This window comes from Polychytrium aggregatum (genome assembly GCF_025602895.1).
Source record: "Polychytrium aggregatum strain JEL109 chromosome Unknown BJ171scaffold_12, whole genome shotgun sequence".
Classification (NCBI taxonomy): domain Eukaryota; kingdom Fungi; phylum Chytridiomycota; class Chytridiomycetes; order Polychytriales; genus Polychytrium; species Polychytrium aggregatum.
In genome coordinates, this window is record NW_026516214.1 from 802885 (window position 1) to 814955 (window position 12071).

General features: G+C 57.5%; 3 protein-coding genes across 3 annotated transcripts; all 3 read right to left on the reverse strand.

Annotated features, from left to right (window-relative positions):
• Nucleotides 1-1151: 1151 nt before the first annotated feature.
• BJ171DRAFT_42925 (kinase-like domain-containing protein) lies at nucleotides 1152-3209 on the reverse strand. Its single transcript, XM_053107864.1, has 7 exons — nucleotides 3035-3209; nucleotides 2751-2887; nucleotides 2459-2638; nucleotides 2222-2340; nucleotides 1918-2104; nucleotides 1607-1765; nucleotides 1152-1440 (listed from the first exon to the last, which is right to left on the reverse strand). Exons 1-7 carry the CDS (start codon nucleotides 3147-3149, stop codon nucleotides 1258-1260), a joined length of 1080 nt encoding a protein of 359 aa, XP_052968281.1. The 5' UTR covers nucleotides 3150-3209; the 3' UTR covers nucleotides 1152-1257.
• A 1063-nt stretch (nucleotides 3210-4272) lies between these two features.
• BJ171DRAFT_499090 (uncharacterized protein) lies at nucleotides 4273-6675 on the reverse strand. The gene is made up of 7 exons (XM_053110438.1): nucleotides 6478-6675; nucleotides 6169-6294; nucleotides 5706-5881; nucleotides 5527-5599; nucleotides 5193-5368; nucleotides 4788-5042; nucleotides 4273-4675 (listed from the first exon to the last, which is right to left on the reverse strand). Exons 1-7 carry the CDS (start codon nucleotides 6491-6493, stop codon nucleotides 4475-4477), a joined length of 1023 nt encoding a protein of 340 aa, XP_052968282.1. The 5' UTR covers nucleotides 6494-6675; the 3' UTR covers nucleotides 4273-4474.
• A 319-nt stretch (nucleotides 6676-6994) lies between these two features.
• Nucleotides 6995-11950, reverse strand: BJ171DRAFT_499092 (P-type cation-transporting ATPase). The gene is made up of 10 exons (XM_053110439.1): nucleotides 11798-11950; nucleotides 11614-11663; nucleotides 11151-11423; nucleotides 10930-11028; nucleotides 8361-10787; nucleotides 8082-8215; nucleotides 7914-7990; nucleotides 7704-7814; nucleotides 7532-7590; nucleotides 6995-7359 (listed from the first exon to the last, which is right to left on the reverse strand). The coding sequence occupies exons 2-10, from the start codon at nucleotides 11659-11661 to the stop codon at nucleotides 7333-7335; spliced, it is 3255 nt and encodes a 1084-aa protein (XP_052968283.1). The 5' UTR covers nucleotides 11662-11663; nucleotides 11798-11950; the 3' UTR covers nucleotides 6995-7332.
• Nucleotides 11951-12071: the final 121 nt, after the last annotated feature.

Genomic DNA, 12071 nt, shown 5'->3' on the forward strand with positions numbered 1-12071 from the left:
GGCCGGACGCGACAGGGTCGGATTGATTCGCGTATGGAGTAGTGTAGCGCTTTGAAAAAGCCAGCAAGCTGCGAGCCAACGAGTGCTCCGGATTAAAAGTGCAATCGTGAGCGTTGTCGAGGTCCCGGGTGGTTGGTCCTGCAGCGTATGCTGGCTGGATGAGACTCGAGAGAGCTGCAGGCAGATGAGCTGCGAGAGCCTTGGGTAGTTCGGCAAGCACCGAGGCAGGGACATCCGGGGGGGGGGCCGACTGGAGGAGTGATCGATTGGAGGACAGCATAGCGCAGATGACGAATCAGTCAGATGGCTTTGAATCAGGCACTGAGCCAGACACGGCACGCATCATTTCGGAGGATGCTGTCAGGTACTCTTGGGTACCTGAGAGCGAGACTTCAGGGTACTCGCCTTTACTCGCTGTTGTCATTGAACTGGTCGGCAGTATGAAAGCAAGCGCAATCCTCTTTCTGATGGCTCTGCTTCGCGTCGCATCCTCATTCCCACATCGAGACGGTGCGTATATTTGAACTGTGGTTTAGATCGTCCTCGTATTGCCCTTGTCGTGCGGGAAAAGGAGCGAGAAACAGAGCCTGATTTTCTCCTGGGTGTCCGGAACATTCCTGCAAATGATCACAGACTATATTCCCTGCATCTCCAAGTGTCAGGAGAACTGGCTCATATGCCGAGAATATGACAGCCATCCCCCGGCCTGCACCAATGCCAAAACGCGGTGTGTGGCAGAATGCGCCATGGCATCGTGAGCGACCTCGATTCACAAGTTCTGGAAAGCTCCAGCGACAAAGAAGCGCTGCGAGTGAGAGCTGTTGCTGAACGAGTACAGCCACAGCAAACCAGTCAACGCCAAACCCATAGACGCCCTGCTTGGGGGACGAACTGCAATTGAATACACGCATCCGCCCATCGCCAACCACAAAGCTTTGTGCCGGTATCGCTCACCAGGGATGCTCCGCTTTGCCGCCACTTTCAACGGCGACTTGTAGATTGCGGCTGGTGCACATGCTCTCACAACCACCTGAAGGCATCGTCATGGCGATCGGGAATGCGCTTGCAGTGCCACTCTTGGATGTATTTGTGTATTTGTGATCCAGAGGAGGAGCCACTAGCCTCACGAGCCGGGCCTCGTTCTCAGCGTCGAATGTTCATGACGGTACTCAGCTGTGGGGATGGGCGGCCCCCTGTCCCGATCCATCGGGCCGAAATTTTCTGATCGAGGCACAGTGACTGCCGAGCCAGCGCGCTCTAGACAAAGAGTCGCTTGGCAATCTTTCTGATACCGTCTTCGGATATCGCAAAGCTGTCGTCGGCCTTTCTCTTGTGGGTGGGCTTGGATTCATCAGCGGCGTGTGAAGAATCTCTCATTCTGGGGAGGCGCTCTGGCGCCGTGGGCCGCGGCAGGTTGGTAAAGTATCGATGTGCGAGGGCCTGCAGCGAAGAACGCGAGACAAAACATGCCCAAGTGAGTCGGATGCGATTATGGTGCAGATACCAGGATGCAATGATGGCGTGGATGCCGGGATACGCTAGACATGGCATGGGCCGCATTGAGCACCGCGAAACGCAGTCTGATCTCGCAAAAGTAGGGACCTACATCATTGGCAGTAATGCGTTTCAGCGGGTCATATATCAGCATGCTCTCCAGCAGATCGAGAACATCCTCGCCTGCAGCCGAGAATAGAGACAGCAGCGGCGGCTTGGGAATCGGGGCCTTGGGTTCGGCGAGTGCCCATCCCGGCAGCTCTTTGACGCCCTGTCGGTATTGCGGAGGATTGACGGTCGTTGGTAAGTTGCTGACGGGTGAAACGACCAGCACATCGACATTGACATACTGGCCAGCAGAACATCGGCATTGACATACTGGCCAGCAGCACATCTACCCCGCCCGTGCAAATAAACACTCACCGGCCAGTCCGTTTCGGTAGGAGTTCCGCGTGCCTCAAAGATTTTCGTCAGCTGGCCAATGTCGGTCTCGGCTGCAACATACGGGTTCCGGATCATGAGCTCGGCAAATATACAGCCGACCGACCACATGTCGACTGCTCCGCAGTAATACGGGGCGCCAAGCAACAGCTCGGGGGACCGATACCATCTGTGGAGGGATTGGCGAAGTGTATGATCAGCAGGTTGGCGCTGCAGATTCGTGTCAAAGGTGAATGCGAGGACGTGCGGGCGGGCTATGGCGAGGGAGGCCAGAGACGACGCTGACCTCGTAACGACCTGTGGGGACATGGCTCGGTCGGGATCTGCATATTCTCTGGCCAGGCCAAAATCGGCAAGCTTGAGCACGCCGTCGCTCGCCAACAGCAAGTTATTGGGCTTCAGATCCTGGATAGGGGCGTAGCAGCAGCACGGCTTGATGATATCAGATCCAGCTGGGCGACACAAGCGAAAAGACTTGATAAACGACTCTGAGAATGCAGTGGCCGCACGGGCTGCAACCCACCCGATGCAATATGTTGCTCTTGTGACAGTGGGCGACTCCTCGAATCGTCATGAGCATCCAGCTCTTGACATCGGCTGCGCTGAAGACGACGCTCTTGTTTTTGATTAGCGTCTCAAGGTCGGCATCGAGATACTCCAGCACCAGATTGATGTTGGTCTTGTGCGAGAACACATCGATCAGCTGGTGGTGAAAGCGGCGGCAGTGATGATCATTAGTTGTCGATCGTATCCACAGCAGATCCCGTTGTCAGAGGAAACAAAGATGTCCAGGCGGGCTTGGACTGAGCTGCTACCTCGATGACATTTGGATGTTTGAGTTCTTGCAAACACCGGAGCTCACGAATGGCCGAGAGATCCATGCCGTTGTGTGATCCTGTGGCCACCTTGATTTTCTTGATGGCGACCTTGCGTTTCGAAGACTTTTCGAAGCCTGCTCGCCAGCACAGCAGAATGACGGCGGGAGGAAATCGTTAGAAACCAAATCCATCTTTGCTTCAAACAAACGGCCCTATGGGCGTGTGTGGGGTATGCTTCTCCCTCCTCCTTCACCTCCGCCGTCTGTCCTGGATGATCATACCGAGATAGACGACAGCGAAGGTGCCTTCGCCGACCTTCTTGTCCTTGATGTATCGGTCGATCGACGAAGCGGCAGCCGAGCCGATGATGTCGGAAAAGTCGTGGGTATCTGGCATCCTTGTCTATCCGTCAGCAGGCTGGATATTCGTCGGCTGGATCGATGGTGTCCCAGACCAGGACCGCCGCCGACACCCGACAAGCGGCCCGACCCTTGCCCATCTGCACACACACACACACGGCGACTGCGCTTTTTTTCTTTTTTGGCCCTCGCAAGCCCGCCCGGTTCTGCATCCGTCTGGGCTCGCAATATCGCCAGCAGAGCAAGCATCCACCACCACACCAGCTGGACAGCACACCATCCGCCAGCTTCCACACCGAGCCAGCCATGTCCGACAAACTCACGAAAAAATCCCTTGTAAGCGCAAGGGGTGACCGTCCCTGCATTTGTCGGCTGAGCATCGCTCCTCCTCCGCGGTGGTGTTGCAATGGGGCTGCCGTTCGACTAAGACCTGTTCTTCTGCCTCGTCTCCTTGCGCTGGGATCCGCCAGAGCTTAATGCTCAAGTCTAGTCCGAGGCCGAGCCCTTCCTCGCAGGGAGAGCGTTCGAGTCGGTCGAGCTCTGATGCGGCGACTGGCAGTGTCCCGGCTGCCCGAACCAAATCCGTTGGCACGGTGCTGAACAGACAAAACTTCAAAAAGACCAAGCGAAAGCAGCTGCGATCCAAGGTCGATCAGGTCCTGGCCGACCAGAAGCTTGAGGTGCTGCGGTCGTCGACGCTGGACGACCTCCAGACCAATTGGAAGACATCGAGGGACCAGCGGCTGGCCGAGAATGTGCGGTATTTTACTACCAAGGTCGTCACCGAGAAGGAGGGCGAGCTGATGGACAAGGTATGCCGCAGATCCGGTCAATTCCAATATCAGGGAGCCTGGGGCTTGGAGATGAAGCCTGCGGCGCTGGGGGGATGCTACCAGGAGGCGCCCTGGAACGAACAGGGGGCCAACCCGGCGACACACCCGCTAATATGACATGTCTGGCGTGTCCGCAACGTCATTCCGGCTACTGCAGATCAAGATCCTCAAAAACCCAGACATGAAAAAGAAAATCAAGGCCGCACGCCGGGCAGCGAAACGCGCGGCTGAGAGGGCGGCCGAGCAGGGATACGACTCGGACTAGCTCGATCAGCCGACTCAGACAAGCTCGATCGGCCGACAGCAGCGGAGGGGATATCAATATATTGCCTCTGTTTTCCAAATGCCACGGGCCAGTAGAGCCGACGGGAGCGAGCGGTCTAACTTCTTGACCGCGGCGCATCGAAAGGTTGGTTGAGCACCAGGGCCCGAGAGGCGTGTGTCAGGGCAAGGGACCCAGTCCGGGCGAATACTCGCAGTCAGGGATGCGACGATGGCTGGACAGGTGGCAAACCCTCTGTCGAGGCCTCTAGAGGTTCAGCACGGCCTTGACGGCGCTCAGAACTTGGGTGTGGATCTCGCCGGACGGCTCGCCGTCAAAGGCACAGGTGGCAATGATACCCTTGTTCATCTTGAGGGTACGGCCCTGTGAAAAATCGAGTGGGTTTCCAAGGACATCGGAGATGTGTCCGCCGGCCTCCTCGATCAGGAGAGCGCCCGAGGCGTGGTCCTATTATCGAGCATTTGGTCAGAGACAGGCCATATACGCCACAGGAACAGCAACCAAGACCAGGTGGGCTGCGGGGCAGTCCGTTGGGGTTGGAGCATACGAATGTGCTTACCCAAATCTTCTCCTCGTAGGTAGCGCTGGTCGGCAGTCTCAGGTAGATGCCGGCCTCGCCACGGGCAACGACAGCGTACTTGCACTGGCTGTCCATGCGAATCGACTTTTCTGAGATCTGCAGAATCTCGGCAATACGGGCGTTATCGTCGTGCTTGGTGTGGCCCGACTCGACCGACTCGCAGAACTGAATCTTCGATGCCGACGACGTCTTGGTGACCTCGATCTTCTTCTCGGAGTCGTCATCAAAGGTGCGCTTGGTTTCCAGATGTCAGGTCAGATCGACGGCGATTCACTCGGTTAGAACGGCGACCGGACCCGGCCCAGAGCTCTAACGGACGGGGAGCCGCAGTGCAAGAATATAGAAACCGCACCTCCCAAAGCCCCTCTCGGCGCCCCAGCTCACCTGGAAGGCACCCTGGCCCTCGACAGCAATCATCAGCGTTCCTCTGGGGCCATCGCTCTCCTGGAGGCGGCGAGGAAGATTGGGACAGCCCATGACGCCAACCCGGACCTTGCCGTCGACAATCAAGGCGAGACACACAGCAAACTGCTCGCCACGGAGGAATCCCTTGGTTCCATCTGGTGAGCAAAAATCAAGGACAGATCAGCGATGAGCCAAAACCCCGGGGGACGACTGTGTATACGATGCTGGTAGTCAGGTCCGCAGCTGCCCTCCCTCCATATGGCAGCGATCAGCCCTCTGCCCAGATGCGTGCCCAGTCGGCATCGAGACCTACCGATTGGATCCAGAGTCCAGAAGCGGCTGCCGGGGCCACCGGCAAAGTTTCCACGGTCGATGCTCTCGCAGAGCTTATCGTGCAGCAGAGAGAAGGGCGGATTGTGAGCAGGTCGCAAGCAGGGCATAGGCCTGTCGTGAGCATGACAGGACTGGCAGGACTGGCAGGACTGGCAGTACCTCGGACTGAGACTGGAACTTGATCTCCATCACAGAGTTGGCCAGCTCAAGGACCTTCTGGCAGGTGTCGGGGTTGGCCTTGAGGTCCTTGGAATCCTCCTCGCCAACGATGCGGTCGTTCGGGAAGTGGGCTTGCAGAATCGAGTTGACCACGGCCTGGGCGCCAAAATCGGCGACTGAAATCGGAGGAGGAGAAGCAAATCAAAACGACAGTTGTACTCCGAGGTCAGTCAGGGTCTTCTTTGGGCCATCACAGCCCGCTTGGGTCCTGCCGATGTCGAGTTGCTGCTCGGTGCTGCTCGGTGCTGCTCGGTGCTCGACCTCCACGAACTGGCTTCGAGATGCCGCACTGATGCAAAGCGATCTCGCTGTGTTTCGCAAGATGGCAGCCGATTTGGCTGAGTGTCTGGTCCTGCCGCCTCCAGCGTGGCCCATGAGTCTTGTTCTCGAGACCTGCACTTACTGGTCACCGGGGACTTGTCCTTCTTGACGATGGTGTCGGCATTGACGAGCTCTCGGAAGACACTCTCGCACAGCTGGCTGGCCTTGATGACGGCCTCGATGGCGACGCTTCGTTCCTTGGTGTAGTCTACGGTGGGACCACAGCCAGTCCGGCTCGGCGAGTTAGTCGCCGCACAGGCAGCAGCAACAGGTCGCAAACGCACATCGGAAGTAGGTCAAACCAGGCCGATGGCAGCAGAAGGCGGCACTGTTTGCATCGCACGGCGTGAGATGCCAGGCCCTTTGCCGGCCGGACCGGGCGAAAGCTAACCTTGCTCAGCAGCCATGGTAGTGGATTGGTGTTTTTTGCGATGGTTTGGTTTGGTTTCGACAGCCGAGGCGGGAGCTCCTGGAAAGACAGATGGGCGACAGAGATGGATCGGCACCAGGCGCAGACGAACCGCAATCTCTTTGCCAGATTTGTCACCCCGCGTTTTGTGGGGGCGTCATGCCGCCAAAAAGAAAACAGAGGCCAGAGCGAGAGAGCACGGGCGGGACTCTCGCTCCCCTCTCAGACAGCGAGAGTCGAGCGACCATCCACCAGGCCATGCTGCGATTCAGGGCAGCCATTGCATGCATGCGCTTCGGCTGCTGAGGATTCTTTGCGACGACAGTGGCCTTGGAGAGCAAGTCGTTGGCTCTCGCTTTCTGATCGCAAGCACAGGCCAGACCGAGAGCGGCTTTCCTCGGCCTCGGTGGCTGCTGGGCTCACCGCCCCCCAAAACATCTGTGTGCTGGGGACATGACCCAGTCAGTCCACACCGATCAGAGCGATTTGCGATTTGCGATTTGCGGTTCGCGGTTCGCATTGAGATATATTGGACTTGGACACCACGAATGGATTGAACAGAGAAATGATGGGAAGAAAAAGCAGCGCCTGCAAAAGCGGCTGCCGCAGTCGGGTGGTGTCTGTTGCCGGATGCAACACAGCAACCTGGATCAACTGCGGCGACCGCCACTCCTGCATTCTATTGAAAGCCAAGGAATTGAACTATCTACTGAAGGACCGCGCGTCGTGCAAAGGCAGTCCGCTTGCACAGCGCCACGATGAAGCGGGCCCAAAAGTCTTGCCAAGGATGAGTTGAATGAATAGAAAGAATGGAGGCTGGGCGATAGGCCACTATGCTTAGCGGGTGCGGGTGCGGGTGGCGGACTGGTGGTTTGGGGAGATGGCAACGAAACGTCAGCAATCTCGACTGAATGCTTCCAGACAGGAAAAGCGAGCATCGAGGCCTGATTGCACATTGCACATTGCACATTGCACATTGCACATTGCACATTGCACATTGCACGGTCAACAAGTAGAATCGGCGGCGACGACTCACCATGCGAGTAGGGAACATCATGAGACCCTGGATCTGCTCGGTGTACTTGATGGGCTTCACTGATGATCGGATAAGCGACAGCAACCAAGTCAGAGGGCGGCCCACGACGCGAGCAGGCATCGATCAGCCAAGACCGACACGACAATGTGCCACAGCAACGCCAGCAACTTACACTTCTGGAGGATGAATCGTCTCAGAGCAGAGTACAAGAACAGGTAGAAACCAAATCCGATGGGGACCAGCAGCCACTTGGGGTTCAGCAGATAGGAGCTGTTCATGAAGACTGTGGCCGCGCAGACGCATTAGTATGGTGACTGTTGGCACGCAGAGGATCATGAAGCTACTCCACGAGAGCGGGAATCACCGGGCCGCGGACACTTACTGTTGAGGGGAGGAACGTAAACGACAATGACACCGACACACAGAGCACCGAGGACACACCACCAAGTGTACGAGTTCCTGGGGAGGGGCAGGAATGCGCGTTAGTCGATCAAACGAGCACAAGGCGGCGGGCCACACCAGCGACGAGGGTTCGCATTCCGAGACTTACTTGACCATGTGCTTGCCAAAGGGCAGCTTGAGCTTGGACTTGCAGGCGAACAAGTTGAAGACTTGCATGATCAGCACAGAGGCGTAGTAAATCGACTGAGCGCGGCGGATGAGCTCGTATTGCTGGCTGCCAGACTGTTGAAAAAATAGGGTGCTGATTTAGTGAACCGTATTTGCCACCGTCGGTGGGCCGAGCCGCCGTACGGCGCACAGTGACTGTTGATATGGCAGAGCAGCTCAGTCGTGAGACAGCGTGGTAGGGGCAGGATTATGGGCATACCAGAGTAGCGCCGTTGAGCAAGGTGTACGAAGGCGAGTTGTCATTGTTGAAGTAGTTTCCACCGGCGCTGGTGGCATCGCGCAGATCCTTGGGAGTGACTCCGGCTTCGTTCAGGACCAAGAAGAAGGCAACGAGACCACCAATCGTTTCGATAAAGCCGGCTTCGAGGTAGGCCCACGACAGAGCCTCGCCGTCAACCAAGACTTCGCCTTCACTTTCGCGCATACCCTTCAGCCATTTGCCGTTAAAGACACGCTTAATCTTGTTCAGGATCATACCACCCTTGGAGATGACGCGCTGCTCAGCCATGGGGTTTCCGGGATCGACGGGCTCGACCAGCTTGAGGTCCTGGAGCTCCTTGATGTCACGGCGGAGACGCTCGACGGATTCGGGGGTCACAGGCTTGCGAGGGGGCAGCATCATCAAGCTGTCATCGGCACCCTCCGGAGGCTCCCAGGCGTAGGACAGAGCAGCAAAGAGCTCAAAGCCAAGATCGATGAAGAGAATCTGGATGGAGCTGAGGGCGGCAGGCAGAGGAACGACGACGGAAAGGAGGAAGGGAATGACCTCGGGGATACTGTGGGTCACGGTGTACTGGATACTCTTCTTGAGGTTGGCGAAAATCAGACGGCCCTCGGCGATGCCGGCAACAGTAGAGGCAAAGTTGTCGTCCAGGAGAATCATGGCAGCAGCCTCCTTCGAGACATCCGAGCCGGAGAGGTTCATGGCAATACCCAGATCGGCCTTCTTGAGAGCAGGAGAGTCGTTGACACCATCGCCGGTGACACCGACAATGTGGCCGAGGGCCTGGGCGCGCTTGACAATCTCAAGCTTGTTCTTGGGAGAGGTGCGGGCAAAGATAATCTCGTCCTTTTCAAAGATGTTGTCCCACTCGGCATCGGTCAGGGTGGCGATACGCTCGCCGTGGATAACGATGGCGTTGTACTCGTCCTCCTTGATGGACTCGACGGGACGGCCGGTGCGCTTGGCAACGCGCTCCCTGGTCTCGCCAAGCATCAGGTTGATCTTGCGGCCGATGGCTTCGGCGGTAAGGGGGTGGTCACCAGTAACCATCATGACTCGGACACCGGCCATACGGCACTTGCCAATGGCTTCACGGACACCGTGCTTGGGAGGATCCTCGAGACTGACAAGGCCGACAAAGCTGAGGCCCTCGGTCGGGAAGTTCTTCTTCTCCTTGTCAAAGACGAAGCCGGAGGGGAAGTCGCTACCCTTGAGCTGGAGCTGGGCAAAGGCAAGGACACGGTGGCCCTTTCCGGCCATGTGCTCGTAGGAAGTCTCGAACTGGTTGCGATGGTCGTCAGTCAGCTCGACGTTCTGGCCATCGATAAGGATGGTGGAGCAGACGCGGAGAACACGCTCGGGGGCACCCTTCATCAAAATGGTGTAGACACCGTCGGCGTGGGGCTTCTGGTTGATGGACAGATGCCACTTGGTGTCAGAGTTGAAGGGCAGCTCGCAGACCTTGGGATATTCGTCGAGGATTGTGTCGATGTTGGGCAGGCGGGCAGAGGCAAAGCGCAACAGACCGGACTCGGTGGCGTCACCGCTGATATCGCGCTTGGCCAAGGGAAGGTCCGTGCGGTTGAAGCGGGCGCGGGTGCACATGGCCGAGATGTGAACAATCTCGGTGACACCGCTGGCCTTGTCGTCGAGAGAGACCTCGCCGTCCTCGAGGCCATCGGCCGAGGCAGTGACGTTGAAGAGAGTGGCATTGGTCCACATGTTGGTGACGGTCATCTGGTTACGGGTCAAGGTGCCGGTCTTGTCGGTGGCCAGAAGGGTGATGGCACCGAGGGTCTCGACACCCTGGAGATCCTTGACGAGAGCGTTCTTGTTGGCCATGCGCTTGGCAGCGATGGTCAGAAGCATCGAGATGGTGGCATAGAGACCTTCCGGAACCCAGGCGACGAGCGTGCCGATACCAGCGTTGAGGCCAAAGTTGACGCCGCCCTCAACCCAACCGACGATGAAGAAGATGATGGCGGTGGTGATGGCAAAGGCAGTGATGATCTTGACGAATTGGTCAATCTCCTCGGAGAGAGGAGACCGACGCTTCTTCTCGCTCGAGGTCAAGTTGGCGATCTGGCCAAGGACGGTGTTGTCGCCGGTTCGGATGACAATACCGTATCCCTCACCGGCGACGGCGAGCGAGCCGTTGAAGATCAGGTTGGTGGCCTCAAGCGGGTTCTTGTGGGTGTTGGCGATCTTGCGCTCTTGGGGATCGGATTCACCAGTGAGCGAGGAGTTGTCGACCTTCAGATCGGCCACGGAGAACATGCGGATATCGGCAGGAACCTTGTCGCCCATGCGAATGAAGACGATATCACCGGGAACGAGATCAGCGGCGGCGATGCTGGCGATCTGGCCATCACGGATGGCGTTACACTTGGACGGGATCATGGTCTGGGGAGGGGATCGCAGAAGGAGAGCCATAAGTCAACAGTTCCAAGCAACGAAGGCGCAGTGCCCAGCCCAGACAACACTGGCACGAGGCAAAAAAGATCATCGCTGCTGCTTCTCTGTGCAAGCGCCGTAGCAAACATACCAGGAACGACTCGAGAATCGAGGCACTCTTCTGGTGTTGGTAGAACTCAATGGCAGCGTTCAAGAAAGCCACAGCGATCAGAATGGCGCCGAGATAGACCTGATAAAATGAATGGGCCGCGATGGTCAGTCTCCGCTTGGTGAGTCGAACGCGCGAAACGGCGGTGCGGCCAGTGAAGATTGATGCTGGAGCAAACTTTAGCTGATGCGGGGTTTACTCACGTTGGGGGCGTTGTCGATGGGATCAATGCCATACAGAACGTAGGTCGCAATACCGGCAACGATCAACATGAGGTTGAAGAGACCGGCCAGCATCTCCAGGTAGCGGACGAGGGGATGCTTCTTCTTGGGAGGAGAGAGGACGTTTGGGCCGTACTCAACCAACTTGGCGGCGGCTGACTCTTTGGTCAGACCGGTCGAGTTGGTGGGCTTGGTGGCATCGATGACGGTGCCATAACGTTCACAAACTTGCTCCAGGGTCAAGTTGTGCTCGTCCTGAAGGCGCAGATAAAGGAGATCAAGATGCAATGCAAGGTGAGTAACAGCCCGGTCGGTCGATCACCCGCAGCCAGCCAGCGTCGAGGCTGGCAAACCTTCCCCAGGCATCAAACAACAAACGCATTGCCGATGACACCGCCGAGCCGTCGAGCCGCCGATCCAGCGCCCGAAACAGGACGGCACTTACAATGTCCGATTTTTTCTCGGGAGCGTTGGCAGGAGGCGGTCCAGTCATGGCTGTGAAGGGGGGGGAGGAGAAAAGAAAGGTGCAGGGTGATCAGTCCAACGGGGAAGGACAGTGAGCAGCGAAAGGGGTGGGACGAAACAGCGGGATGGGCAAGGCAAGACTGACCGCGACGGCGACCACTTACCGACAGGAGGCTAGTGTTGAGGAGCGGGTCGAAAGACAAGCGAGCCTCTGCAGGGTTGGATACCAAGCAAGATAGACACGAAGATGAGATGAAGCGAGGGAAGTAGCGAACGGTCCCGGAAGGGCGATCAGGAACTCGCGCGGAATATATAGGCGAGAGGCCGGGACGCAAGCCAACAGCGATAACGGTGTCCGGGCGAAATAATGGGATACCGCGTCGACCTTTGTTTTGAGCAGCTTTTTTTTCTCCGGCTCACCTGTCGGGCGGGCGGGTT

Excerpts from the sequence above, each read along its gene's own strand:
- BJ171DRAFT_42925 (XM_053107864.1), bottom strand. The coding sequence starts at position 3,149 with ATGCCAGATACCCACGACTTTTCCGACATCATCGGCTCGGCTGCCGCT. Across the intron at positions 2,888-3,034 it reads CTTCGCTGTCGTCTATCTCG|GCTTCGAAAAGTCTTCGAAA; the intron begins GTATGATCATCC and ends GCTGGCGAGCAG. Across the intron at positions 1,766-1,917 it reads CTACCGAAACGGACTGGCCG|GGCGTCAAAGAGCTGCCGGG; the intron begins GTGAGTGTTTAT and ends CAATACCGACAG.
- BJ171DRAFT_499090 (XM_053110438.1), bottom strand. Across the intron at positions 5,882-6,168 it reads GGACAAGTCCCCGGTGACCA|TCGCCGATTTTGGCGCCCAG; the intron begins GTAAGTGCAGGT and ends CTCCGATTTCAG. Across the intron at positions 5,369-5,526 it reads CTGGACTCTGGATCCAATCG|ATGGAACCAAGGGATTCCTC; the intron begins GTAGGTCTCGAT and ends TTTGCTCACCAG.
- BJ171DRAFT_499092 (XM_053110439.1), bottom strand. The coding sequence starts at position 11,661 with ATGACTGGACCGCCTCCTGCCAACGCTCCCGAGAAAAAATCGGACATT. Across the intron at positions 10,788-10,929 it reads CGATTCTCGAGTCGTTCCTG|ACCATGATCCCGTCCAAGTG; the intron begins GTATGTTTGCTA and ends TCCCCTCCCCAG. Across the intron at positions 7,991-8,081 it reads TTTGGCAAGCACATGGTCAA|GAACTCGTACACTTGGTGGT; the intron begins GTAAGTCTCGGA and ends GCCCCTCCCCAG.